The sequence below is a fragment of the Fusarium phalaenopsidis genome (assembly GCF_050370095.1).
Source record: "Fusarium phalaenopsidis strain FUZ10S chromosome Unknown contig_32332, whole genome shotgun sequence".
NCBI lineage: Eukaryota > Fungi > Ascomycota > Sordariomycetes > Hypocreales > Nectriaceae > Fusarium > Fusarium phalaenopsidis.
In genome coordinates, this window is record NW_028145391.1 from 2,550,988 (window position 1) to 2,576,597 (window position 25,610).

The following is a 25,610-nucleotide window of genomic DNA, read 5'->3' on the forward strand; positions in this document are numbered from 1 at the left end:
GCTTGTGTTGTTATCTTCCTGCCCAGATCCAGGACCAAGCTCCCATCGCCGGATTTCCCCAGAAATGCCAGGAAATCATCTCTCTACCAGGGCATTCATGCTCTCTCCGTCCGTTAGACAGCATCCCATCTTGTCATCCCATATTGAAGCATAACGACACAGTAGACAGTGCGCCCCCCGTTCGCTGCCAACTCCACAAATGCAAAACCAAATCGCTTACTTCATCCTCATACGAAACGCCATGAACTCTCGGAATCGATGCTCGTGCTCTTCACACGCTGCACTCCAGCGTCTCCGAACGTCCATGTCCTGCTCCAGCCAGTTGTAGTATTCCTGAACATCTGCATCACCGCGAGCCTCTAGGAACGAGTATCCCTTCTCTTCTCTAGTACGCGCAATGTGCGCCTTTCGTGTGGCAAAGTGGTCGACCACCTGGCTGTTGAAAGTATCCCAAAGTCGCATGTAGTTTTCGAAGTCTTTGACGTACTTCTCCCAAAACGCCACATTCGGCTGGGCTCCATTAACTGCTGGGAGTTGAGGAGCGACAGGGGGTGATGGAAACCTCAAAGGATGGACCTTGGGGAGCTTGATGGAAACATCAGCTGAAGCCTTGCTCTCGAAAGGCAAGTTGTCCTTCATATCCGCAAAGGACTTCAGCCCCGAGCTCTGATGGGCAAATGGAGCCACGTTTCGCAGGTCGGCGAAACTAGCCCGGAACTCCTCACTATCCTCCGATCCCACATTGTTTGGGTTGGGATTCACCGGTTTCCTTGGGATCTCTACCGGCTTATCCTTGCCGTTCACGTTGTCCACATTGCCAGGGCGCCACTCAGGTCTGGAGGGCTCAACGTTGATGTTTCGAGGACCGTTGAATGCCGGAGCTGTTCCCACAACAGGTACTGGTTCAGCGGGTTGGGCTGGCTGTGCCACCGGTGGCTTGGGCTGGGGTGAAGGCGTAGTCGGGGCCGGTTGTGGTGTTGGGATCTTGGGGGGTCGAGGTGGTGGGACCGAGGTCGAAGCAGGAGGGCTGTCGATGTCCATGGCCTGAGGGCTCTCAGCGACAGGGGGCTCCTGACCCTTTCGTCCACGCCATTCAAACACCTCTTCATCACTGCTGCTATCGTCGACCAGTGCTGAGTGGCTCGGCTTCTTGGAAGCTTTGGGCTTCTTCGAGCTTGCTCGGTTAGATCGAGTCGGGGACACCGACTTGGACTGAGATGGCTGCGGAACAAACGTCTGTGGGCCAAACTTGTCACTCCATCCTTCAGGGTTGAACGCCGATTCGGGCTTGCCAGATTCCGGCCTCTCTGACTCAGATGGAACACTCGAAGTATCTGTACGGTTAAGGGTTGGGCGCTTCTTCGGCGACCGACGACCTCCTCTGCCTGTCTGAGATCGAGGCTTCGTTGGGCTACCTTGCTCTGCTCCACCAGCGTTAAACTGCCAACCAGTCGCGTCCTCGTCCTCGGCGAAGCTCGTGTTGATATCGTTGGTGCTGCTTCTCGCGAAGCGGCCAGGGTCAGGGGATGTTTGCGCGAAAGTATCGTCGTTGACGGGGAAACTGAAGCTATTGAAGTTGACCTTGTTAGCACGATTCGACGTACGGGGGTGATCTAAGTTGCTGTATTGATGCTTCGTCTTCTTGGTTGAGCTTCCAATCCCAGCGTTATTGATAAGCTTGTCCAAAAATTCGACCTGATGACGCTCAAAGGGGGTCAACTGATGAGGAGAATCATGTCTTCCACTGGGAGACGGGTTGAAAGAACTGGTGCCTGAGTCATAAGGGCATGCGTCGTATTGATGAATGCCCGCCAGACCTGGCTCAAAACCATGATTTCCCCGACACTTGCTGGATCCTGGTGAAAAGGGAAGGTGGTTGTACTTGGTAGAAGATGGTTCGTCATACATTGATGGTCCGCCAGCGTTGCTTTGTGATTGAGGTGCTGTCAAGGCGTGAGCAAGTCTGGCGTTTAAGATAGGTTCATCAATAACACTTACGGTTTCCGTCTGTAGGCACATTGGGGGCTTGGTCGGGAGTTGGAGTAGCATTCTTGAAGCCGCTGCGAGTCTTCTTCAAGGGAGCTTTGGGTCGGTCTGCGGGATCTTTAGGGAGCGGCTGTTCATGGCCCTTGGGCGCACTAGCACTGCGTTGTCGGTTGAAGGCCTCGTTATCAGAGGACTCGTCGCGGTTCGTGGTGTCTCGGGTGCTCTTGGCTCGGTTCAGGGGGATACCGTCAAAGGGATTCGTCTTCTCGCCACCATGTGACGTGTAGGGAGTGCTTTGTCGGGGATCTGCCCAGTTGTCTCGGTCTCTGAACTGGCTTAGAGGATCTGGCATCGTAGTAGGAGGTGGTCTCGCGGGAGGTGGGGGAGCTTCTTGAGGAGGCTCTTGCGGAAAGGTTTGCGCATATCGCTCCGATGCTGATCTTGAGTTGTAGTTACTGCTAGCCACTGGTGGCTCATCACCCATGGCTGAACGAGGATGGAATCCCGTCTTCCTAGCACCAAATGAGGCTTCGGCGCGCTGTCTGGCAGACTCAGTCCGTGGAGGAGGGGGTGGAGGAGGAGGCCGGGGCTGATCGCTCGTCTTGGCTGACGGGCCCTTGCGCATGTTCTCGAATGCCCGGGCAGCATTCTTCTTTGCTTCGGTCTCCGACTGCTTCGCGGTAGGAGGAACGCCTGAAGCAAAACGGGTTTGCCATCTCTGGGCGCCTGATGGAGTCGCTCTCGGGGTCCCGTTGTTACGTCGGGGTGGTGGCGGATACTGGGCACTGACATTCGACCACGGGTTTCCCTTAACACCCGATGCGCCTGGGTATCTGTTGCGAGTTCGCGATGCATCATACTTGGCTTTTTGGTCGGGATCGGAGAGAATCTCGTGCGCCGATTGAATTACTTGGAACTGGGTGTTGACCTCCTCTTCTCGCCCAGGATTGCGATCTGGGTGGTACTTTAGTGCTGTGCCGCGAGTTAGTTGATGCAAACGATTCAGATCCCGGTTGGAACGGTACCAAGTTTCCGGTATTGCTTCCTAATATCCGCGGCGTCTGCCGTCGGGGGCAGCTCTAGGTCTGCATAGTAGTCTCGGGGTGTGCCCATCGCAAAGGGCTCTCGTGCGCCGCCGACAAGTCGCTGAAGTCGGTTATGCGATGGCTAAGAGATCACACCAGCGCAGAATGAAAGATCAGCTCCTAGTTTGTCTTGGGATCGGCATGAAGGTTCGTGTCAGATCAATTTGCACTGCTCCTCGGGTAGGCGAGAGGGTGTTGGTGTTTTCGTCTCGGTCCGTTCGCTATACGTGAATCATCTAAGATACTGTAGATCCCGATGCGGGTTGCGCTCGGATTAAACAGACCCCGGATGATAGCAGGTTTGCTCCGTGCGAGTGCAAACCGTGTGAAGCGTTGTCTTGAAGACTGATGTCAGCTCAGGAATCGCCAAGCCAGCGGAGGGGCTGAAGTGAAGCGGCGAGGACGATGCAGGATCAGGATCTTGAAACCAGGAAACGTCAGGGAAGTGTCCTGGGCTGCGCAACATGGTTGTCCAGCCAGGAGCTAGGTCGGGTTTGACAGTATTCAAAGACCTCGGAACGAATGGTGCACTGCAGGGCCGTTTGGCTGTGTCCTCTTCCACCCGAGTTCCATTCTCGACACGGGGCTGCACAGATCCAGATCGGGGAGAGAGATGGTTGGCAGCTGATCCAAGGAAGCGGCATACTTACCAGAATGACGTCAAATCTTGGCCGTGAGGCAGGCTTCTAGGGACAGAGCGAAGTTGCAGAGAGGGAGCGGCGAAGGATGATGGAAGGAAGTCGAGGCGAATAGTCGGGCGCTCAAGGGAGGTGATGCAGCAAAAGTGTAGAGAAGGTCGAGAGAAGAGAGCAGCTGGCGCGCGCCAGAGGTGATCAGAGGTCAGGTACCTTTTAGCGATGGATGGAGGTTGATGGTGGGTGCCAGGTGTGCGGGAGGACGGTACTTCAAGGTACTTTGTTCCCCGAAGATTCTCGATGTACCACCCAGGGCCGCGTCGAGGGGCTGTGGCTCAGCTCTGGTGTGGCCTCCCAGCGCCTTCTGGGGCTTTTGGTCCGGCTTTACAGACCCGCACGGACGGATGCCAAAGGGTCTATCGGGTCGGTGCTTTGGAATTCAAAGGTACCAGGTTATTCACTGACGTTGGAGTCCTTGGGCGTAGATTTGTTCCAGGCAAAGTACTTGGGTGCAGGGTCGTGGGCGTAAAAGAAAACAAAACATGTGGCGGGGCAGTTTGTACCGGCCACGGCAACGGGGTGATGAAAGAAATCCCCGGAACCCCACTTCGGGCTGGAATGACAGACAACAACAATTGTGAGTGCCACCAAAAGTCCTCATGGACCAGGTGCAATCAATTAGGATTGGATATTTTGTATGGTGGATAATATACGTTCTACAATGGTAGTAAATGCCAGTTGATCTCACTCGGCTACCAGTCATCAACACTATGATGCGACGATGTATGATGGCTTGGTCTATAAACTTGATAGACCCGAGTAAAGTGAATGCCACACCTTCGCGTGCATGATTTCGCACTTCTCTAGACGAAAGACATACAATCTTACACTTGGAGGCCGTACGTGGTGCACAAGTGACCCCGTCATGAGAGCACTGCCACAAGTGCACTCATGACGAAGCCACATCAGCACCGCCACGCCCGACCCGGGTTGACATCAGAGGCTTGAGGGTGCCCGTCTGTGTCTGCATGGGACCTCGGTCGAGCAACACCAGAATCCAGGGCCATCGGAACCCGTGTGGCACTGAAGGCCTCTTCTCAAGCTGTGAAACGTGTAGCGGCCATAGCATCTTTTGCTGACAGTGTCTACCCAAAGGGCCAAAGGGGGAGAAGAGCTTGTATACACAACAACGGAACCAGGTTGCGCATGTGATCAAGCCAACCACGGGTGTTGGTGCACTACCTAGCCAGCATCTCTGCAGATCTTGGACTCGATTCTCAGTCAACCTCGCCTCGAAGGGTCCTATGAGATACAGGATATGGAGAGATTGCGCTAGTATCGTGAAGGCCTCACAACGCAAGACGGACCAAAAAGGACTCGTAATCGCATTCATCCAATGGCACGCGATCACATCAACAACGTTGCAAATTCTCGCTGGATTATCTGCCCGGTAAATTTACTCCATCTCATTATTTCTCTCTGCCTCAGCTTCACTGGCCCGCCTTCTCCGCCGCCATCTTGGCCTCCATCTTCCTCCGCGCCGCGAGGATCATCTCGTCCCGCCGCCGCTGCAGCGAAGCCTGGCGCTCGTCCCGGTTCGAGCTCCAGCCCTTGCCCTGAGGATCCTGCTCGCTGGACGGCGTGGTGTCCAGTTTGCTCTTCAGATTGTACCGCGTGATCAGGTCGGGCTGCGCCGGCTTCTCCGGTTGTCGGGGCGCCGTTGCTGCGCTGGCGCTGCCGGCGGATTGACCGGGAGGAGGCGGTGGTTGGAAGGTGATCGGGGGCTGGAGGGACAGTTCTTGTTAGAAAAACCGCCTGTGTCGGAGCTGAAGTCTTCAACATACCGTGTCTAATCGGCCGGCCAAGATGCGCTCCGTAGTGTTCTGGATATTTCCTCCGTTTCGTTGCAGATCCCAAAGGATACTCCGTCTATCCGCCTGGGGAAACATCTGTTGTATCCTCTCCACTGCGACCTCTCTTGACCTCATAAACGCCTCGGGGGAGCGCGTAGCTTGAGGTGGCGATGGGCCTCCGAAGAACAGATATCGTATTATCAGACCCGAGACCACTAGGATCGCCAGAAAGTACGGCAACGAGATCTGATCGTCCGCCATGGCTGTATAGTATGCGGAGCCGTCCACGAAAGGCACGTGAGCCGTACTGCGGTAATCGACGAAGTGATGCGGATATCTGCAAGGGCGGCTAAGATGGCAGTTCGTGGAGGTGAGGGAAGTGAAGGGTAGATTCACATGGAAGCTAATGAGCTGCCAGCGTGGGTCGATGGTATGGCTCTAACGTTGTGGTTACGCCAACAAGGATGACCAGGGATGGGGCGCCCAAAAAGCTCCCTTTTGGAGAAGCCAATGGTGGGGAAACCTCGGCTAATTCCCCAACCTAAGTTGTTTCAAAAGAATACTCACGTCACAGAGCTCAAGGTCACAACTTATGTTACCCCTTTGAAGCCACTGATTGTAGATGATATGAGCGCAAGGTATTCCAGGTCGATGTGTACAAGCTTTAAGCCTCCAAGTGTATCTAACAAATCAAGCTGAAAATAGTGCGCAAGGGTGATAATGCGTCCCCAAAAAAGCACTCGATCCCTCATCTCACACATGAATCACTTCAGGGACACGCCCAATGCAACTCCCGCCATCATTGGAAGGACACATATGCTTTGCAGAAACCGGGAGGCATCTTTTATTGAGCGCCCACACACCGGTGAAAAGCCATCAACTTCAAGAGACTAGATCGTCTCATTACTGACAGTACCAAAAGACCCAAACCATTTCCATGAGAAGGAGTTGCCCCGCCCTGACGGCCAAACGCCCATGGTACACTTCCCACCGTTTCCATCACTTATCCCCAATGCTGTCTTATGTTGCGCCATTGTCATGGCCCTTCTTGCTGGCATTATTACCCTTTGCCTTTGAACTCGGCTTTTCTAGAGATGTGTTACTCTAGGACACAGCCGGTCCCTGGCTGAGACTGGTATCAAGGTCGCCGTAATGGAGGGTGAATTCCCGCTGCAGTCACCGTTAGTTCTCGCCCTATAAAAGCCTAGACATATCGACATACCCGTTCCTTGCGCCAGGTGCTTGAATCCCACACAATGTAGTAGCCTCGCTCGTGGGTCGGGCCCAGAGTTTGAGGAGTCATGTGGTCATCCTTTGTCAACCAGAGCTGCAATTTCTTGTGCCATCTCCAGTTTCGCGAGTGTCTAGCAAGCCCGCGTTAGTGAAATGAAACCTTTCTGAGGCGAATCGGTCGTCCTTACAGTTCTACTGCGGCCATCTGCTGCTTCAAGTCCGCTGGGGAGCTGTAGAAGATCCAGAATAGGGTCTCCTCATTGAAGTTGGGGATTTTGCTCTCGATTGGTTGGACATTGGTCACGTTGTAGCAATCAGGCAGTCGGAATTTACCGGCATTTATAGCTGGCCGAGGAGGTGTGTCGTCAAAGAGGGAGTAGTTCTGCGTTGAGAACAGGCTGGGCTTGGTCAGTGGTGCTCCCAAACCAGACAAAAAGCACTTACTCCGGAGACGACATGTCGAGCCCCAACGACATCGGATCCATGCCCACCACCATCGCGTGGTAGTCGGGATAGTTGTTCATAAGCGTTCTGAGGCCCTTAATACCCCACCTGTCGGCTGCAGACATGCCAGCTAGAGGGTCAATAACCTCTGCAGCTTGGGCGTCCTGGTCGTCGTTCAAATTCCTACCAGAACCATCGTTGCCGATAGCTCCTAAGGGAGATGCTCCCTCAGCTGCGGCTGCGCCAGGTCCTTCTTCCCGCATACCTGTAGGTTTCTGCCGTGAATCGTCCTCAGTAGCAGCGGCCTTGCTATCCTGTGGCCTTGAAGAGCCTGCAAAGTTTAGCATCCGCATTAGAAGAATCGAAGGGAGACAAGGGCCTACCAGGGGCGCCAATGCCAGGCGGTGACCTTGCCTCATTCGCCCGGCTGTTAGCCGAAACCGCGTTGAGAAGGCCATTCCCCCTGTTTGGCACATGACCAGAGGCACCAGCTTGAGGTCCAAATCCCAGAGATGACATCAGATTCGCCGCGCGCTCAGATGAAATGTCTCCGTTTGCTGTTCGGTTGAGAGGGGGGAAGTCATCGATGCTGCCGGTTTGAGCCTGAGACGACTGGCCAAGGTTCCCTTGGTTTCCGAACCGAAAGCCACCCTGCACTGGAGGTCCGCGGGAGGAGGGGCTGAACAGATCTTCTTGGCCGCCCTGCTGCGAGCCAAGGGTGGCAGACTGGTTGCGTGGTACAGGGCCACCTGGGTTCCTCGACCCAGCCGTCGACCACATTGACTGCGCGTTGGCGTTGGACATCTGAGGGTTGTTGGATAATGATGGAAATTCTCTGGTAAATATTAGCGTGTGTTTATGTTCAAGTTTGGTGGTGGAATGATATATGGCGCCCAAAAAGATGAGCAAGTATGCGAGAATGTTGATGGCGAGGTGAGTGCACATACGACAAGTCCAGAGGTGTGGCAGGCTGCGACCCGGTCAAACTCTGCGCAAAGCTCACGTTCCCGCCAAGCTGACGTCCTGCGTTCTGAGGGCCTGCCCCTGCCATAGGAACACCTCCTCCAAACGCCCAACCCGAGTTGTTGTTTCCTGTATCGATGCGTCGTTAGCCTCAGCTCGAGGTCGGGCCATGGAAGCCGCCCGGCTACCACCAGGGCGGCTGCAAGCGCGTACCCAGCTTTCCGTTTGGTAATCGGGCTGAACCTGCTCGTCCAGGTTGTTGAGGTTGTTGTTGACCACCGAAGCCACCAGGCATTCCGCGGAGTGTCTGTGGCACTGCCCCTGCCGTTCGATCATCTCGTCAGCGCTGTCCTAACAACCCAGTGCTTTCATAATTTCTCCAGCCGTGATCCAAGCGACACTATAGAGAGCTCCAGATCGGGCTTTGCTCCGCATTTCAAGCCATTGAAGCGATTGTTGAGTCGTCCGAGCGTGGCAAACGAGGGTCGAGGAGGAGCATCGTGCGTGGTGCGAAGAATCGCGGGGATACACGAGCTCAGAAATAGACGCAAGGCTTCGTCCAAAAGCCGTAGCCACTCGCAATGTCTCGATGGGGCGAAGCGTGATCTCGGTATCGCAAGGTTCGGAGGCACAGGCTGGAGCGCGGGGTCCTGAGGCTGAAAGAACGACGTCGTGGGGTGGTCCTACCTGGCCGATTCATGATTGCAGTAGTTCGCGCGAGCTTTGAGGGCAAGTCGCGGAGGATGTAAAGTCAACGTAAGGTTGTCGAGCGAATGCTTGGATGGGAGGTCGCGGCTCGAGACTTGCTGCGTAGGTTGTCGGGCAGACGAAAGGCGGTCGTTGATGCGATCGATGGATGCTCTGGCAGGGCTCGCTCAGGCTTTTGCTGGCTGCGCTGGTCGGGGAAGGCTACGTACTGTGATAGGTTGTGCTGTCCATGCTCTGTGCGACTTGACGGCTGGGCTGGGCTGGCGGCACCTTCCCTTCCAGTGGATGCCCGGGCTCAAGTGGGTCCGCACCGACAGCGATGTACCCGCCAATCAGAGCCGGAACCGGCCAAGGCTGAGCGGCTGCTTGTTCGCACCTCGCGTCACCGGGCAGGCATTGGCAGCGTCAACACCAGGTACTGAAACCAGGCGCAAACAGGACCTGAGCCTGACCTTGGATGCATCTTCCCGCGCAGCGATTGTCGTTCTTCGTCTATTCGTGACTCTATTCTAGTTGACCGCTTGCTTGAAGCTGTTCTCAAATCCAACCTCAGCCACGTTTCGTCCAATCAGAATGATCTTGCCCTCTGGAGGCGGCGCCTCATCATCTCGTGGCCCGTCATTTATCTCAAAAATCTCCCTGACCCCCTGCAGCATCTTGATGTCTCCGTTGGCAAACACAAGACGACCCTTGGAGCGGTGAATCTCAAACCCTCCCTCCTTGTCCGCCTCGGGGAGCTTGTTGTCCCACAGCACTGACCGTAGCCAACGGTCAACAGCATCTAGCTGTTCCAGTTCAAGGCGACCGACAGGAATCGTGACGGTCGAGATGGTCTAAGCGGACGGTTAGCAACAGATTTTGACCCAAGTACCGAGGTCGACGGGAACTTACAGGGTCGAGATGGCTATGCCCCTTGGCACTCGCTTCCGATTCATTGAATTGATCATATGCGTGCAGATCAAGCAGGAATCCCTCCAGCTGGGGAACCACACTCCTCTCCGTCACATGGATCTTTGCCAGCCCGTTGATTGACTCAATCCGTGCTCTGACCTGGCTGAGCTCCGCCTCCGTAACCATGTCGGCCTTGTTGATGACAATCACATCCGCGTGAGAGATCTGGACATGGGCTGTGGTCATGAGTGGGCCATGATCGTCGTGGTCATGTCCTTCAACCTTGCCGTTGGGGTCATCAAGGCTGAGTAGGATGTTTTTCGCATCCACCAAAGTGACAATACCGTCGAGGTAAATTGTGCTTCCAAGCCCATCGTCCACCCAGAACAGCGGCGCCAGGTTACCAGGGTCAGCCAAGCCAGTCGTTTCCAGGAGGATGTAGTCGAATGCGCCCTTCTTGGACATGAGGGACTCAATCGCGTTCACACCCGTATCCCTATTCATGTTAGTTTTGCTCCGAAAACAGAAGGCTTGTCCTACTTGACTGAACAACATATGCAGCCATTGCCAACTTCAAGCCACTCCTCAACTTGTTCATCTCCCTTGTTTACAGTAAGGGACTTCTCAATGTCGAGTGCTGCAGTCCCACTTAGAAAGGCAGTAGTCATGTCACCTCAGGAGTACTTACAGTCCCCAAATTCTGTTCTGGAGTTAGCAAATGTTTACCATCAAGTCACGGTCCTTCCAAACCGTTCATAATCACAGCAATCTTTTTGCCATGCTGGGCTGTGAGGATGTAATTCAACAGCGTCGTTTTACCGGCGCCGAGGTAACCTAACATATGTCAGAAATGAAAGTGAGTGGTCCATGAGTTATTACCTGTAACAATAGTAATAGGGACCTTGACCGTGATTTCGCCATCCACATTGTTCGCGGCCGTGTTAACGAGCTCTGGCGGGGCATCGTCATCAAAATCCATAGTTGCTAGGCTTGGTAATGTCGTCAATCTCGATCTGAATGTTCGGTAGAAAATGCCCGAGTTCCACGCTCGAGAATTCAAAATATGTAGGGAAAAGTCCGATTTAAAATCCTAGAAATCGCTCTAGGTGGTGTATTTCCAAGATTTCCACTTCTATCATTTCGAATCAGGCACAGAACTTGGATCGTTGCGTATAAGTCGCACAGTCCCCGTTTGATGCATTCACCAAGCTGTCTATGCGTCTACTGAGGTCTTTTCTAGGACCCAGCCAAGCCCTGCCAGCCACTCACCCGCCAACGTCGCAGCCTCGTCGTGTGCTGTTAACCGCCCAGCTCTCCCCCAAACCTACACTCGTTCGTTATCGTGTGCGTTTTCTCGACACTGCGGCTCGACACCTCCAACCGCCATGTCGCTAGCACCGAGTTCGCCTCGGCTACCAAGCCCGCCGCCCGCGGCTGAGATCCAGATCGGTCCCAAGTCGCCGTCTGGTGGCCCAGCAGCCAGTCCCCAGACGACACCACAGGAGCAGACACAGCTTGATGCGAGTTCTAGACGGCGGATACACCCAGGCACAAAGGCGGCAGACATGGCTGCCGGGCCTCCTTTGATACCCTTACATGAGGTTTGTTGCGCTCATGTTGACCCATATTGAGCTCCCAACTAACATCAACCAGCTCGACTCTGCCTTCCAGCTTCAAGAACACCTAGCCGCCCTCCACTGCTACCATACCGCCTCCAACACCCAACCAATCACGCGCGCAACAGCACTGCAGCTTGCGCAACCCCCAAACGGCATCGACCGAACCATCTGGCTCTACGAGCTCTGTCGCTTCCTCATCTCCCAGTGCAACTCTCTCATCGTCGGCTTCCTCTTCGACACCCCGCCGTGCAGTGCAAACACGTGCCCCGAGATGCGCGCTTCGGAGTGGCAGTTCCTCTGCGCCGTACACGAGCAGCCCAAGAGCTGCTGTGCCATTGACTACTGCTGTCATACCCTCGACTGGGCAGCCAACGTCGTCACCGACCAGAAGATCTTTCCAAGCCGTTTCGTCGTCCTCAGTGACAATCATAGCAAGAACGTCGGCATAAAGAACCTGGTCAACGTGTTCCGCAGGCTGCACCGCATATTCGCCCACGCATGGTTCCAGCACCGTGGCGTATTCTGGTCTGTTGAGGCCCAAACCGGGCTCTATGTCTTCTTCAAGACGGTTTGCGACCTGTACGATCTGTTGCCTGCCGAGAACTACAAGCTACCGCCCGAGGCAGAGGGCTTGGAGACTCCTCAGCTAGAACATGAGATTGAGAAGCCCACACCCACCATTCTGAAACCTCCGTCCCAGCAGCGCGGGCCTGGTCCTGAAGACGACAACATGCATCCCATGAGGACAAACACTCGACGCCATATAAGGAGCAGCCCATCAACAGGCAGCGCCGTGACAACCGTCATGGAAGCGGAGGAGGAGGAGCCTGACGGAGTCTCACGCAAGCTCCGAGACATGCACATCACGGCCCCTTCACCAGTCGAAGAGGAGCCTGAAGTAGCTGAAGTCCCTGTTATTGTTGAGCAGTCCGCTATGCCGCAGGCCTCGTCTGAATCCCATGAGCAACCCGCCGAAGAAGAGGACGAGGAAGATGATGCCGACGCCGACGATGCTGATCTGACAATTGTGGAACCGGCCGTGGAGCCACCGGAGCAAGGTGCTGAAAAGGACACCGACCCTCAAACTACTGAAGCTGAGTCAAGCCCACAACCAGCAGTGCCCGAAGAAAGCCAAGAGAAGGACACAACTCAGGAGTCTTTGGCGGAGGAAAACGCTTCCGCGCCAGCGGAGACAGCGGTTGAGGAGCAGGGTTCTGCTTCTCAAGTTGCCCCTGAGTCTACCGGTGAGAACCAACAGACACAGCCAGAGACTTCCACATCTGCTACCACAGTGTCGGAAAAGGAGACCAAGGAGAATGAGGCATGATAGACCAGCAAAGAAACGCGCTTTACTTAATTCACAGCTCCTGCTGTCCGGAAGAGTGCTGTAGATCATCAGGTCGAGGCTCGCGTTAGCCAAGTTACTATATAATACATTGTATAATCTGAGTTCTCAGAGGTTGGGTATTTGCAGCTCGGGGAAGTAGCCGCTTTTTTCTTTTCCAAAGTCCATATCCAAATCCGCTCCGTCGAACGCCCTCTTGTGCCAGGTTCTTCCCAAAGTCTACCGTTGCATCACCCGCCAACGGCCGCCCTCCCGAGAAACGTGTCTATCCAGTTTCGCATGATGCCCCCCTTAACGCCATGTGACCTAACGTGGACCGAGATGATCAACCCTGTGTCGCCGTTGATTTCCGTGCCTCGCCTTTCCCGATCATATGCTCGCTCTGGTGGATAACTCCTAAAGAGCCAGCCATCTAGGCCTCAGCAATAGGCCTGAGTTCGGAGAAGTCTCGCTGCTCCAGCCCAACACTACTGCCTCAAAAAGCCATCGTATCGGTTGCCAAGCAAGCAAGCTGCGCCCAGGACCGAGTATTACATCCTCCTACAGAACAGCAGAATGAGGCTATTCAAGTCCATTGGATAATTTGTGTCGGCTCGTGCCCGCTTCCTGTCCCTTGCTCTACGACCCGGGCCCCTCGCCAGCAGGCGGCGATTTGTTTGCCTCATCCATTAATGACATCTTGGCGAAAATATGCCTGACCTCTCGAAGGTTCTCCTGTTGAGCTGTCACGGCGGCGGCGTTCCGCTCGTCGGCGAAGTTTCGGATGTTCTGTAATACAGGGCTGAACCCTTCATCGTTCGGTAACCACCACTGCACACACGACGGCTCTCGGAAGAGCTGGGCCATCTTACTTCGAATTGTGATAGGATGGATGTATCTAGCAGGCTGATCAGCATTTCGCTCTATTCGAAACAGCACACATCGGAGGCCGTCTCCTTACCCCATAGTCTCCAGCAAAGCAAACTTTCGACGGAACCACATGTGATGCCGTGCGTCCTGAGGCAAGAACAATGCCGCAATTGCAATGCAAGCTTGTATCAAGACCAACACGCCCCTGGGGGTCGATGGCCAGAACTCCAAAGTCTCGAAATATTGGCAAGTTCTGTACGCATGCCGGTTCAGATCCGCGAACAAGATGTCCGGCCTTATGCCAGATGACTGGCATTTGTGCATAATCATGATACTATTCCACTCCGCGCAAAGGACGGTTGCGTGAAACAACGGAAAGTCGTAGAGGATACCGACGGTGTATGGGTCGACAATATCGTCCGAGGGAATCGATTCTGGGGGCGGGAAATCCGTGATGAGATATCTCTGATCCAGGAGGGCAGGGTCGCGCTTTTCCTTCCACTCGACGAGTCGTTTATCTATTGCCTGGTGCTCTTTCATGAAGTCTTCGGGAGAGATCTGGCCCCTACTGCCTTTGGCGAACAAGATGGACATGTCGTATGAGATGAGCCGGAGCCGAGAAGACCATTCTTCGATTACCCATCGCAACTCCGCTGGATGGGCGGCTTTTTCGGATTGATAGAAGTCCACCATGGCCTGGAACCATTCTCGAGGCAGGTCGGTCGGAAAGCCTCCCATGAGGGCCACAAAGTTATCGAATCGAGCGTACCAGCTAAGGCACATGCGGCCCATGGCGGTCTGCATCACGGTCTGGGGGGTGAATATGCTAGTCAGTATCTCGAGTGCTGCTTTTTGGTGTCCCATGAGGTTCACCCAATCGCCAAAGTACTCCTAGATAAAGTTGTTAGAGGACCAGTATCGGAAAGCAATAGCTCGCAAACGTACCTCTATCGTAGCAAGCTGCAGGATTGTCAACAAGGTGGCCACGTTCGGTTTCTCCTTTCTCTTGAGTAGGCCCAGTAAAAGTGTCACGCTCTTGTTATAGTACTGCAAGAAATCTTGCAGTTTTCCTTGGGGATTGTCAAGTGTGAGATGATATGCAGAGAAACCGACAACAGCGTTAAGCAGTGGCTCATGACGAGTAGCCACGCTAGGGAGGATAGTCTTGAAGAAGTCATCCGAGTCGGTGGGGATACAGTAGTTAAAGCTGGTCATGTTTTCGACAAAGAAGGCAAGACATCGCTGATATTCGGGCGGCAAATGCGACCAGTCGGCTGGTCCTAGGTTCACGGGGAATTCGACAGAGGGGTAGGCAGCTGCGAGACTGCTTGGTGTTGCAGTCGCACTCGATGGAGACGAGCTCTTGGAGGGTGCGGAGCGTGCCGAAGACTTTGACGTCTGGTCTTCCGTTTCTTCCTCATCAGGGATCGTCTCAAGCTTGCTCTCTCGATCTGCATCTTCGTCGTCTTCTGCATTTGAGGAGGAGGGACTCGTTTGCTGAGTGGAGGAGGTAGAATCTCTAGATTTACCAGATCCCCCTGAGCTCTTTGAGGATGGAGGGTCGGGATACACACATTCTCGACTCCCCTTTTTGCAACCTTTGCATTGTCAGTAATGGCGCCCAATCGAATACATGCCATGGAGCTACACCCACGTTCGCATATTGGTCGTGTTTCGTCGCACTGAGCAAGTTAGATGCGCAAGTTTCCATGTTAGTTGCGAAGTGTTGCGTACCTTGACTCTCCGGCTCCGGCACATAAAGCATCCGGAACGTGTCCTACGATGCTTAACATGGTCCACTGCAGCAGGAGTTCCAACCGCAGACTTCCGGCGACCTTTCTGGGACTTGTTTGGGTTAAACATCATTGGGTCCGGGAAGCCGGTGAAATACCCGAGCTGCTGATACGGACCAGGCATCGGAGCGGAGGCCATGGAAATCGGGGGACCATGGAGTCGGGGGTCGAGCATCTCTTCGGGGGAGGTAACCGGATTCATCCCAGCCCCCGACATGGAAGAAAGAAAATGGTGATAGTAGTCTCCCATTGTGACAGACAGCTGCAGCACAAACAGCTCGGGTAGGTCGAGTGTTTCAGAGCTGCTGAGGGAAGGTGTCTTGGGTTAGGAAGAGAAACAAATTGCGATTCGCATGCTTGCCGAAAACGGTGCTTGCTGATTGACGGAGTTATGCCGGGTCTGAAGCGCACAATACAGAACCGTGAGCGGACAGAACCTTTCTTGAAGCTTAGCCGTTCCACCTGGCCCATGTGCCAAGGGCGGCTCGGAGTATATGAGCGTCAAGAGTCGACCACCAAGGCCAAGCAGAGAGGCGAGTTTCGACAAGATGAACGTGGACGATGGGGGCAACCAAACTTGGGGGCCGGCTGGCAATTTCTGTTTCCTGCCGGTAACAGTGACTAACCAGGGCTACGATCGTCCCCTAGTCTATCACGACAACCCCGGGTTGAAACCGGGAGAGTGGTAAGGTAAGGGCGTGCAGGAGGTGAGTTCGTCAAGGGTTGAGAGGCCTAGATGGGGAGCTGGTCCCAAACAGGCTGCAAGCAAAAGCCAGAAGAGGGTTGACTTTTATCAGGTTTGCTGGCACTGCGGATAGATCCAGGAAGCGGCAAGACGTCCGTGGTCTAGTGAAACGTGGTTTGCAAGGACGCTGTTTGGTCACAGGTGGGGGGAGGCCTGGGATGGTTGTATTGCAAGAGGGGCAGTCGACATGAGCAGGGACATGTATCGCGGCTGGGGAGCGGAGAGGCGCTGTCACGGTGACAGGGAGGAAAGATTGATCGATGGAGACACCTCTGATAGTATGGCAGAGGTTACTGGTTCCCAGAATCAGGGAGGGGAGGGGTCTCTGCAAAGACCAGCGGCAAGATGGGTCGGCCTGGGTGGTATCGGGCAAGCAGTTGGCCGGAGCCCCTGGAGATGGGGATGAATTCGAGGACGTCGTATCCTGTGGGAGAAGACCTGTCGCATGCAGGCCTGACGGGGCGTCAATCGCTGATCAACGGACAGCCCGGGCTCGTGGGTCCCGGGAGCCAGCCAAGAGCTTAAGTTGTGCCTCTTGACTGTTGGTTTTTGAGGAGGATCCCACGCCCACGGACAAGCAGATGAGCAAAGCAGGCCACTAGTTTGCGGATAGATGGTCCGGGCTTGGATGCAACGCTGCTTGCGGTGACTAGCAATGGGGAGATGGAACGGCACGATGAGGAGAAGATCGAGCAGAGTGATGACCTTCAAGGTCGACAACGTCCATCCGGTATGTTGAGTAGGCTGCTCCCGGGGCGGAACGGCGGATCCGTCTTGGGGCTTTTCGGAATTGAGACGAGGGTGTGTGATGGAGCCTCTGGGGTGTGCGTGAAGCTTCAGAGGGCTCCGGCAAAGCGGTACAGACTAAGAACGAAGGCGAATGAAGCTGTCGTGATGTCTAGATCTGGGAGAGCAACAAGGGAGAGCCCAACGACATGGAAGACACAACAGCAATGACTGACACAAGACGGTGACTTCCTAAAAGAGGATAACAATAACAATGCCAATGGTATGTCAGAGCTAATAAAATGATGAGGATACGCAAAACAATAACAATAACGAGGTGTTTAATACGGTCAATAAGAACAGTCAGTGATCGATGTGCCAGGGGTGAGTAATAAAGATTGGGTGACAGGATGGATGATGTTATTACCAAACAAGAGCGCGGGGCGGGCTGAACTTGGGTTGGAGGGGCTAGAGTGAGGTAGAGGGGGAAGGAGTGAAGGGGGAAGAAACACCCCCCCAGCCACGATGGCTACCTGCCTTACCTTGCCTGCCATCCATCCATGGATGCTACTCTGCTGGACCTTCCTTGCCTCCTCGCCGGCCCTTGACAGCTTCTTTCTTCTCTCGTACATGTTTTTTCCAGGTCCTTGGAATTGAGTCGACTGAGATTATTTCCGAACAACTCCGCCCCGTTGAACAGTAGGGCCCGGTATTCTGGTCCTTGTTTCCCTCTCCAAGAAATGCCGTTTTGTCTTTACCTGACTGGGAGTGCCGTGGCCACGGGTGACTGCAGCTGACACTCTGGGTTGGCGTTAAGATTTCAACTTGACGAGGGGGAACCGCCTCCTCGGGCTTGGGTGCACAGGGCGCGGAACTGGCCCTGCCCCAAAGCAGCTTAAGACCGCGGAAAGGAGACCGGATGGCTTAGAGGTGAGTCCCAGCGTCGTCAGGACCTCCCTTGGCTCTCTCAACAGGCCATCGAGGAGCCAGTACGTATTGCATGTCCTGATTAACATTGCAGTACCGATGAGGTCCATATCGTCGGTCACTCCAGTCTCGCTGGGCTGGGGCTGGCATTGGATTGGGCTTGTCGCCACTCAACCAGACCGATGAGCGACTGGGTTTAACGCCATGGGGTCAACAGACGTTGTCGACGAGGATCAGAATGGAGCTGAAAGGCTGTGGAGAACCCACTGTCCATGGCGTCCGCCGGGGACGGAGCAACTTCTTGTTCGTTGCATGGTGCCTGTTTGGGCATCTCACATCTGCGCCCGCGCTCTTGGCGTCGTCCACTCTGCCCTCAGTCTGTGGAAATAGGACGGCAGGCCAGGGGTCATCCATGAACGCGGCCGGTCATCAGCGGTGATGCAACCTACAAGAGAGGGGAAGAAGTAGGCGGTCGCTGGAATAACTGGCTTGAACCAAAGATGCAAGGCATCATGGGTGCGTTCCCCAACCTCTTGCCCCCCCATACTGAGTGAGAGGCTGAATTCACAACATAGCCAGTCCCAATATCAAGCGTCCTAATCGCCACTATAGCTGCGGCTGCGGCATCGAACAATCATGCCACGGGTTTCGCAGTTTTACTGTCGTGCCCCCCAGGCACCTGTCATGACAAGCTTGGCAAAAAATGCGATCATGGTTCCCAGTTCTCGGACGGGAAAGATGACGATCTGATAGGGCCCCGTCTACAGGGGTGACGGAGGATGAGAGTGCAAGCCTTACTCAATAAAGGCCTTGCTCAATGGAAACCCCTTGGGGTGACACCGACACCCTGAGCCATGCAGAAGCAAGCAGCAAGCATTGCGCACCGCACACCATCCGTCCCAACTTTCACAACCATCCACACCAACAAACAAAACGGCTCTGGTCTTGACGACGTCTTTGACGCTTGGATCAGGTCCCGCTCCCTACGCGTGGGTCGTCGCGTGGCAGACCCAGTTGTGAACACCACCGTGGGCCGTGGCTGTTCGAAATTGACTTTGCGTAGACTGTTGAGTGTTTCTGAGGCATGGAGCCAGTCATGACCATAATGGACGTCAAGACATGGCTATGAATCAGTGCACCGTTACTGCAGGTGGCTCTTTACTTTCCTCTCCTTCTCACCCTCTTTGTCTCCTGTTAAGCGCGTTCACTCAGCCAGCCCGGAGATTAACAAATGTCCGCAGGAAGCGAGCCACGGACGAATGATTACAACACTACTACGTGGGAGGCCACAGCTTCAACAGCCTCCCACCGGACGGGGTCCAAGTGAGGCGAGGATTTCTTCATCAACCACTCAAGCCACCAAATGGCTCTTCCACGATCTTCTTTGACCGTGTTGAGATCGAATCAAGTCTAGCTCAACACTAAATGCAGGTCTGGGTCAACCTGAAGCACAGGCCAAACGCGAAGCAGGCAACGCAACAAGACCAAGCAAGCATATTCAACAGGGCATTCCCCCGTCCAGTCTCAGCTGGAGCAAGTCCGACTGCTCCGTGAACCCAGCATCTAGAGCCAGAAAGCGGTGGCCTATTCATCCAATAGCCAGCCATGCCTCGTTGGTCGAACACTGCATATTTTGACATTGATGAACCGTGATAGGGGTCAAGAGCAGCGCAGGGGACCATCTCTGCAGATGCAACCTGTACCCTGCAACGCTCCTGTATGATGATATCGGTGTCTCACCTCACGTGGCATCGTATTCCACCGTCGGAGCCGGCACCCGACATCATCGGGGCGCTTCTCGCTCTCGTTCGGAGACTTGAGCAAAAGCCCTGCCGCCGACGCGCGCGGCCTTCACCTGGGCAGCGGCACAGGCATCCCCATGACAGGTGAGCACCAATGCATGGATCTCCTCCACCTTGCTTTGTTACACGGGTCGGGAGCTTTCCGCCGGGCCCGGATCCTAGGTTTCTAGAAAGACGTCAAAACAATGTCACAGAGCCTCGGTCAAATATTGGCCCAGGAACATCTTTTACTACAGGCACTCATCAACCTTGATGAGGATATCGTCTAACATCGTTGGGCAGCCCACCCTTATGCGCACTACTCAGTTCAGGATGGCTTCGATGTATCACCCACGGCCAGTATATTTTTTGATATGAAATGGCAGCCTGCTTGTACCAAGATGACAAGTCATGTTGTGGGCAGGATGGTCCGGCCTAATAACTGAACTTTGCAGCCAACCATTAACCCACAAGAGACAACCGTTTTGAACGGGGGCATTTGCTCCTCTCGTGCCGTACTCGTACTATGCAAGCTAAAGACAGAAATTCTTTCTCGCATTGCGGCGGCGGCTCCGACTCGTTGCTAGCCAAGAACTAGCAGAAGAATGGTATCTATTCTCCAATTCCGGGACTTGGCCGTGGATCTTAACTGGTCCAAGGCCGATGCAGTTCTTCGGAGTCTGACAGCAGGGGCACCAACAAGCTGGAAGAAGTTTTCAAGCGGGTACTCATGATTAAGACCTGCACGGCTGCATGGAGGTGGTGGGTTTCGAATCATTGCCCACAGGGGCGCGAGAGGACGAAGGATCGAGCCAAGGAGGCTGCTGCTTTGCATTTGCGCTCCAGGATAATACTCCGTACGGAGTACGGAGTTCAGAGTGACTAGGGCTGAGGAGGGCCAAGGCCGTTGTCGACGGGCACTCAAGAATTTTCTTATCCTTGCTCCTCCTCCTACCTTGGGTCTGTCCCTTCAAGACAACGAACGTGCTGGGGCGAGTTGCAATAATCGGGGTTTTGTCACGACTCCGAACCGCCAGGGCGGCGTCGACAGGGGGAAAACGTCACCCACGCCTCCAAGAACTGCGTTCACAGGCGCAACCTAATCGTTCAAGGCATGGCAAGTGGTCTGATGAGGGGAAATAAAACGCCATCCAGAACCGGCGCCTAGACCTGCAGCGCAAGACGTGGAGGCATAAGCGCCAAATGTCTAGCCAGAAAACCAGTCAATAACACCAAAATCCCCTCTTCCCAGGTCTGTGGCTCAAAAAGGAAACCTGATGGGTCTCCTTGGCGGTCTCCATTTCTGGGGACTGGGGCTGTCAAGGAGCTCCCAGGGATCTTGCTGGGGTCTACGGATGGGAGCCTTCTCGTTGGTGCTTTTAACAGGGGGCCACTTGAGAAAACTGCGACGCTGTACGGGTAACTGGGCAAAATTGGAGGCTTCAGCATAATATCTGCTATGAAGGCTCCACAGGACAATGTTGCTGTGCATTCAATATGCGCATGGGATCGATACTTGGTCAGAATCCCTCTGCAGGGTTTCGCCCCTCGCCCATCCATTGCATTCGAGATGGGCAGTATTCCCGTCCCGGATCATGCCGAATCATCCAGCCGTTGCAGTGCCCCAGGTACTTTGCCCCCGGAGTCGTGCCGTCTGTCAGTCAGCGAGAGAGTGAGAGAGAAAGTTAGGATCCAGTGGTTGTTGCTGGACATGACTGGACTATCGAATAGGCATTGTGAGTAGCGGGAGGTCCGCCAGACAACGAACGCCAACGAACCAAGATCGAGCCTCACTTGCCTGGTTCATCTCGAACTGCTGGGATCTGCCTTGCAGGACGGAGCGGAATCATCACCAAGAGGCAGGTCTTTCAGCCCGAGATGCACGGGGGGTGGAGCGCGGAGGCGGGCTTTGGTATTCCGGCTGGCGTCTTGAGAGAGGTCTGGGAGGAGATGAAGTGAGGAGATGCTGTTGGCCTCGCATCTATCATCGAGACTAGTTGTCAATCTCACTGCTCTCACCAGGCCAGCTTGCGACAGAGGCCCAACATTCCGCACAGGGCGAAGATCTGCGCGAACCCCCTGCTGAACGCAACGCCCATCATCAATCCAGTGTCTGCTAATGGGCAGCACTAATGCTGGAGGATCTGGGATTTGCCTATTTTTGGGCGGGCAGCCCTTGCCCAACGTTCATCATGTGAGATTGCGCCTAGCAGCATGAACGAAACGAGTGACGAACTCGTGCTCGATCTGGGAGCACGATGACGGCTGGACGAGGCATCTGCCATGGTCTTCCTTGTCACAACCCGCAAATGACTTTACCGGATGCGTTCAGCAAGACCCTGGCTGACAGCTCACTGGATGTCGACATTGGACAAGCCCGTGTATTTCGGCCCACCCCGCGCTCCCTTTCGTGCCTGGCCTGGCTGCCCTGCGAGTCAGTTTGTCGATATGACCAGGAGCCAGGAATGGAGGCTCTGGATGAATACAGAAGTATCTCCGGCTGGCCCCGGGGCGATCGGTGCAGCGAGGAATCCTTAGTGGCCGCAGCACGGGGCTGTGAGAGGCACCAAGGGCGAGTCCCTGCTGGGCTAATACGACTAGGTTGACGGTTTGACGGGAATTATCCCGACTCCGCTAGTAGCTCTGCAACCTTGGTCCTGCATTTGTTTGTTGATGGCCGGCCACACTGCATACCCTGCACCGGCCGCCGGGCAGATCAAGCTCCCCACAGGAGGGCGGTAGGGCGACGAATGTGCAAATGAGCGCCAGGCCACTCACGCCCACGCCTGAAGACGAGACGGCGGGAACAAAGGCTACTGCAGGCTGAGAGGGACGTGTGGACGGCGCCTCACTGCGGTGCGCTGCGGTGCGGCGTGAGGCGAGAGGCTGGTTGGCAAAGTGGGATTTTAACTTTGTCTTTCCTTTCTTTTGTGTCGGGACTTGTTCTCACCCCAGTCCAGCTGAACTGACACGGCTGTCGTCATGGAGGAGTGTTGTTGATGATGGCGAGGCTTTGGTCAACGGCTAACGTTAGTAGCCAGTCTAACTTGCCGGAACAGCGGGGCCATGGAACCAATGTGCCGATGTCCCATAGTGCCCGTTTTCGACGGCTTCATTGTTTCTGAGAAGGGAGCTCCCCTCTTTTCCAGGGCGCCGTCTGTCAAGTTGACTTAGACACGTATGATCTGTGGGTGTGAGACAGATAGGTCGAACTGGGCAACATGGGGTGATGTGGCAGCTACGAAGCCACCTATGCATGGCGCCTGGAGGTCCCAATCAAGGGCGAGGCTTTTGTGTGGGAGGGCACAAAGGCGGATGTTGGCGTGCAGTGGTTGCAAAGGGCACGCTGCAGGGTTAGCAGGGTTCTTGACACCTCCAACATTCTCACTCTCAGCCCGTCTTTGGTTGGTGCAGCGGATGCCGTAAAGCGCCTGGAGATCCAAGGCCCCTCTTCCCGTGCATATGATTCAGGTTGGAAACACCACAATCGAGAAGCCCAGTGGCAGCAAGTACCGGGTTTGGCAAATGGTCATGGACGATTTGCTTGCCCATTAAAGCTGCATACCGCTGCGGCCCTAGCCGAAAGGGCTGATAACTTGCATCCATCCCCATCAGACAGGTCAAGTACAGTAGCGCCACCCTGGAGCTACTTGGTACCTGGACGTATTTCTTGTCATGCCACAGCCTCGAGCTCCGTGATGATGACTCGAGGAAGAGGCACTCACTGTTCCGACCCAGAGAGAATGACCGCTCGATAGCATCGAGTCATTGTAAAGCTACTGGCTGCAATGACTCTGTAACGCACCGTGTCAGGTCCTGTTGGTCCTCTTTCTCAGACTGACCCTAGCCACATCTAAAACCAGGTGCGCCACAGATACCGTTGGCCGGGTCCGAGCCATCGGGGCCCGCGGCCAAGGAGTTAGCAACACGACGAACTCAACATGGACCCATCATGACATTGATGAACGAGAGACAAGACATTCCTGGAGAAGTCGGCATCTCGAGACCTCGGCAACGGAAGCAACAAGAACAGGACAACAACAGCAGCAGGAGCAGCGGCAGCAAAACACACCCATCTGCAAGGGCGCTTCTTGATCGTGGATCGTGTATGCAGGTCTGAGATACCACGGAACCCGCCATCGTGAGAGCGAACCATGTCCGCAGCAGCCGACTCGGGGGCCTTTGTCCCCAACCTACAGGGCCCTCTGGACGCTGCAGCCGGCAGTTCTACCATCGTGCGGCGCCTGGGCGACATGGCGACGGCGCTGCCGGGCTTTGGCACCAGTATGGAGGCGACAAAGGGGCTGCTGTCTAGCGTCGACGCAGTCTCGCTCATCCTCCTTGCCATAACCCTCGCCGCCTTCCTCATCCCCATCTTCATCCTCTTCCCGCCCGTCCCCGTGGACCGCAGCGATGTCCTCAACCAGACCCACTCCCGGGTCGGCGTGGCTCCGGGTGGCAGTAACCTCCGCCGCCAGTTCTCCGAGGAGCACCGGGCCCGGGAGGGGCGTCCGCCGCGGGTCCAGGGCTTGTACATCTACCCCGTCAAGTCGTGCCGCGGAATTGAGCTTGAGAGGAGCAGGGTGCTACCTACGGGCCTGGAACATGATAGACTGTACACGTTTGCTTACCTGAAGCCTCCCCGGGCTGGCAAGGAGGACAGTCCTTTCTGGGAGTTTGTGACTCTTCGACAGCTGCCCCTACTCGCCAACGTCAAAGTCGACCTCTGGGTCCCCGACCCGAATAAGGCGAGCCGCCAGCTGGGAAAGGTAGACGGCGCCTTTCTGGTGGTGAGGTTCCCCTGGATGGACGGAGGGCTGCGCGGCTTGGTGCAGTTGGCCTCGGCCAAGATCAGTCACGGGTTCAAGGCCGTGCCCGAGAAGGAATTCCTGCTGCCCGTCTCGTTCCCGGACATCGAGGAGATCAAGGCCCGGGGCTACTCGTTTGCCGACGTCAAGATCTGGAACGAGGTCACCACGGCTCTCAACATGGACAAGGAGCTTCCTACCGAGCTGGCTCGCTACCTGGGAGCAAAGCACCAACTAGGCATCTTCAGGATGGACCCTTCACAGCAGAGGGAGGTATTTCGGTGTGCCCAGCCTAAGGAAGCCCTGGGCTACCAACCCGTTGTCGACTTTCACGATGCTGTAAGTGCTTTGCTTGACTGAGGCTGTGGCGCAAGGGGGATTCATGATCTGACAAGTCCAGTACCCCCTCCACATGCTTAGCCTGAGCAGCATGCAAGCGCTAGACAAGAACGTTGTCAAGGACGAGACCATGAAGCAGCTCGATGCCCGACGGTTCCGGTCAAACATTATCAGTATGTCTCAACGCTACAGCACAGCACAGCACTAACCCGTACATCCACAAATGGCCACTAACACGTGTCAGTCGCCGGAAACGAAGAGTATGACGAAGATAACTGGAAGGTTATTCACCTCAAGCACGCCACCACTGGCCAAGAGTGCCACTTTGACGTGGCCTGTCGAACTGTCCGGTCAGCGCAACACCCCCCTTCCCCCCTTTCACTTTCGACAACTCGGGTCTAACAAAGAGTCTAGATGCAAATTGCCCAACGTCGATCCCGATACTGGCATCCGGCACAAGGCTGAGCCGGATCGGGCGCTGAGGAAGTTTCGTGACGTCGACGAGGGAGCTCCCAAGATGGGATGCATGGGGATGCAAATGTGCCCCATGTTTCCCGGTGCTGCAAAGCCCGAGCAGTTCCAATCATTCATCGAGGTGGGCATGGATATCGACGTTGTCCAGCGTGGTCACCACGTGTACATCTGCCAATAGTTTTCTACAAGCAATGTTGGGGGGCAAGGAAGAGGCTTTGACAAGCCGTGTAACAGGAGACTAGATGGAATGAATGGGTGCAAAACAATAAGATAGATTTCATAGGTCCTGCCTCATTACATAGAGCGGTATCACAACACAAGGTATCTCTAAACCACCCAAGACTGTTCTCCAGCGCCCAGCCAGCCCGACGCCTCATGTGAAACCTCCCATCTAGTCTTTCTCATA

The 25,610-nt window shown here is 55.0% G+C and overlaps 7 protein-coding genes across 7 annotated transcripts; 2 read left to right on the forward strand and 5 right to left on the reverse strand.

The window, feature by feature from the left end:
* Positions 1 to 216: 216 nt before the first annotated feature.
* LRP88_13779 (J domain-containing protein) lies at positions 217 to 3,099 on the reverse strand (the record flags this gene model as incomplete). Its single annotated transcript, XM_083250135.1, has 3 exons — positions 217 to 1,943; positions 1,999 to 2,958; positions 3,012 to 3,099. The coding sequence occupies 3 exons, from the start codon at positions 3,097 to 3,099 to the stop codon at positions 217 to 219; spliced, it is 2,775 nt and encodes a 924-aa protein (XP_083094469.1).
* A 2,097-nt stretch (positions 3,100 to 5,196) lies between these two features.
* LRP88_13780 (CUE domain-containing protein) lies at positions 5,197 to 5,820 on the reverse strand (the record flags this gene model as incomplete). Its single annotated transcript, XM_083250136.1, has 2 exons — positions 5,197 to 5,490; positions 5,551 to 5,820. The coding sequence occupies 2 exons, from the start codon at positions 5,818 to 5,820 to the stop codon at positions 5,197 to 5,199; spliced, it is 564 nt and encodes a 187-aa protein (XP_083094470.1).
* An 843-nt stretch (positions 5,821 to 6,663) lies between these two features.
* Positions 6,664 to 8,535, reverse strand: LRP88_13781 (NOT2/NOT3/NOT5 family protein; the record flags this gene model as incomplete). Its single annotated transcript, XM_083250137.1, has 8 exons — positions 6,664 to 6,729; positions 6,782 to 6,923; positions 6,981 to 7,190; positions 7,246 to 7,447; positions 7,502 to 7,567; positions 7,620 to 8,071; positions 8,184 to 8,328; positions 8,391 to 8,535. The coding sequence occupies 8 exons, from the start codon at positions 8,533 to 8,535 to the stop codon at positions 6,664 to 6,666; spliced, it is 1,428 nt and encodes a 475-aa protein (XP_083094471.1).
* An 881-nt stretch (positions 8,536 to 9,416) lies between these two features.
* Positions 9,417 to 10,777, reverse strand: LRP88_13782 (CobW/HypB/UreG, nucleotide-binding domain-containing protein; the record flags this gene model as incomplete). The annotated part of the gene is made up of 5 exons (XM_083250138.1): positions 9,417 to 9,740; positions 9,799 to 10,294; positions 10,381 to 10,435; positions 10,487 to 10,498; positions 10,678 to 10,777. The coding sequence occupies 5 exons, from the start codon at positions 10,775 to 10,777 to the stop codon at positions 9,417 to 9,419; spliced, it is 987 nt and encodes a 328-aa protein (XP_083094472.1).
* Positions 10,778 to 11,183: 406 nt separating this feature from the next.
* Positions 11,184 to 12,744, forward strand: LRP88_13783 (Mob1/phocein; the record flags this gene model as incomplete). The annotated part of the gene is made up of 2 exons (XM_083250139.1): positions 11,184 to 11,399; positions 11,452 to 12,744. 2 exons carry the CDS (start codon positions 11,184 to 11,186, stop codon positions 12,742 to 12,744), a joined length of 1,509 nt encoding a protein of 502 aa, XP_083094473.1.
* A 636-nt stretch (positions 12,745 to 13,380) lies between these two features.
* LRP88_13784 (uncharacterized protein) lies at positions 13,381 to 15,654 on the reverse strand (the record flags this gene model as incomplete). Its single annotated transcript, XM_083250140.1, has 4 exons — positions 13,381 to 13,639; positions 13,703 to 14,502; positions 14,557 to 15,080; positions 15,393 to 15,654. 4 exons carry the CDS (start codon positions 15,652 to 15,654, stop codon positions 13,381 to 13,383), a joined length of 1,845 nt encoding a protein of 614 aa, XP_083094474.1.
* An 8,083-nt stretch (positions 15,655 to 23,737) lies between these two features.
* Positions 23,738 to 25,382, forward strand: LRP88_13785 (uncharacterized protein; the record flags this gene model as incomplete). The annotated part of the gene is made up of 4 exons (XM_083250141.1): positions 23,738 to 24,734; positions 24,787 to 24,903; positions 24,975 to 25,080; positions 25,145 to 25,382. 4 exons carry the CDS (start codon positions 23,738 to 23,740, stop codon positions 25,380 to 25,382), a joined length of 1,458 nt encoding a protein of 485 aa, XP_083094475.1.
* Between the last annotated feature and the right edge of the window lie 228 nt (positions 25,383 to 25,610).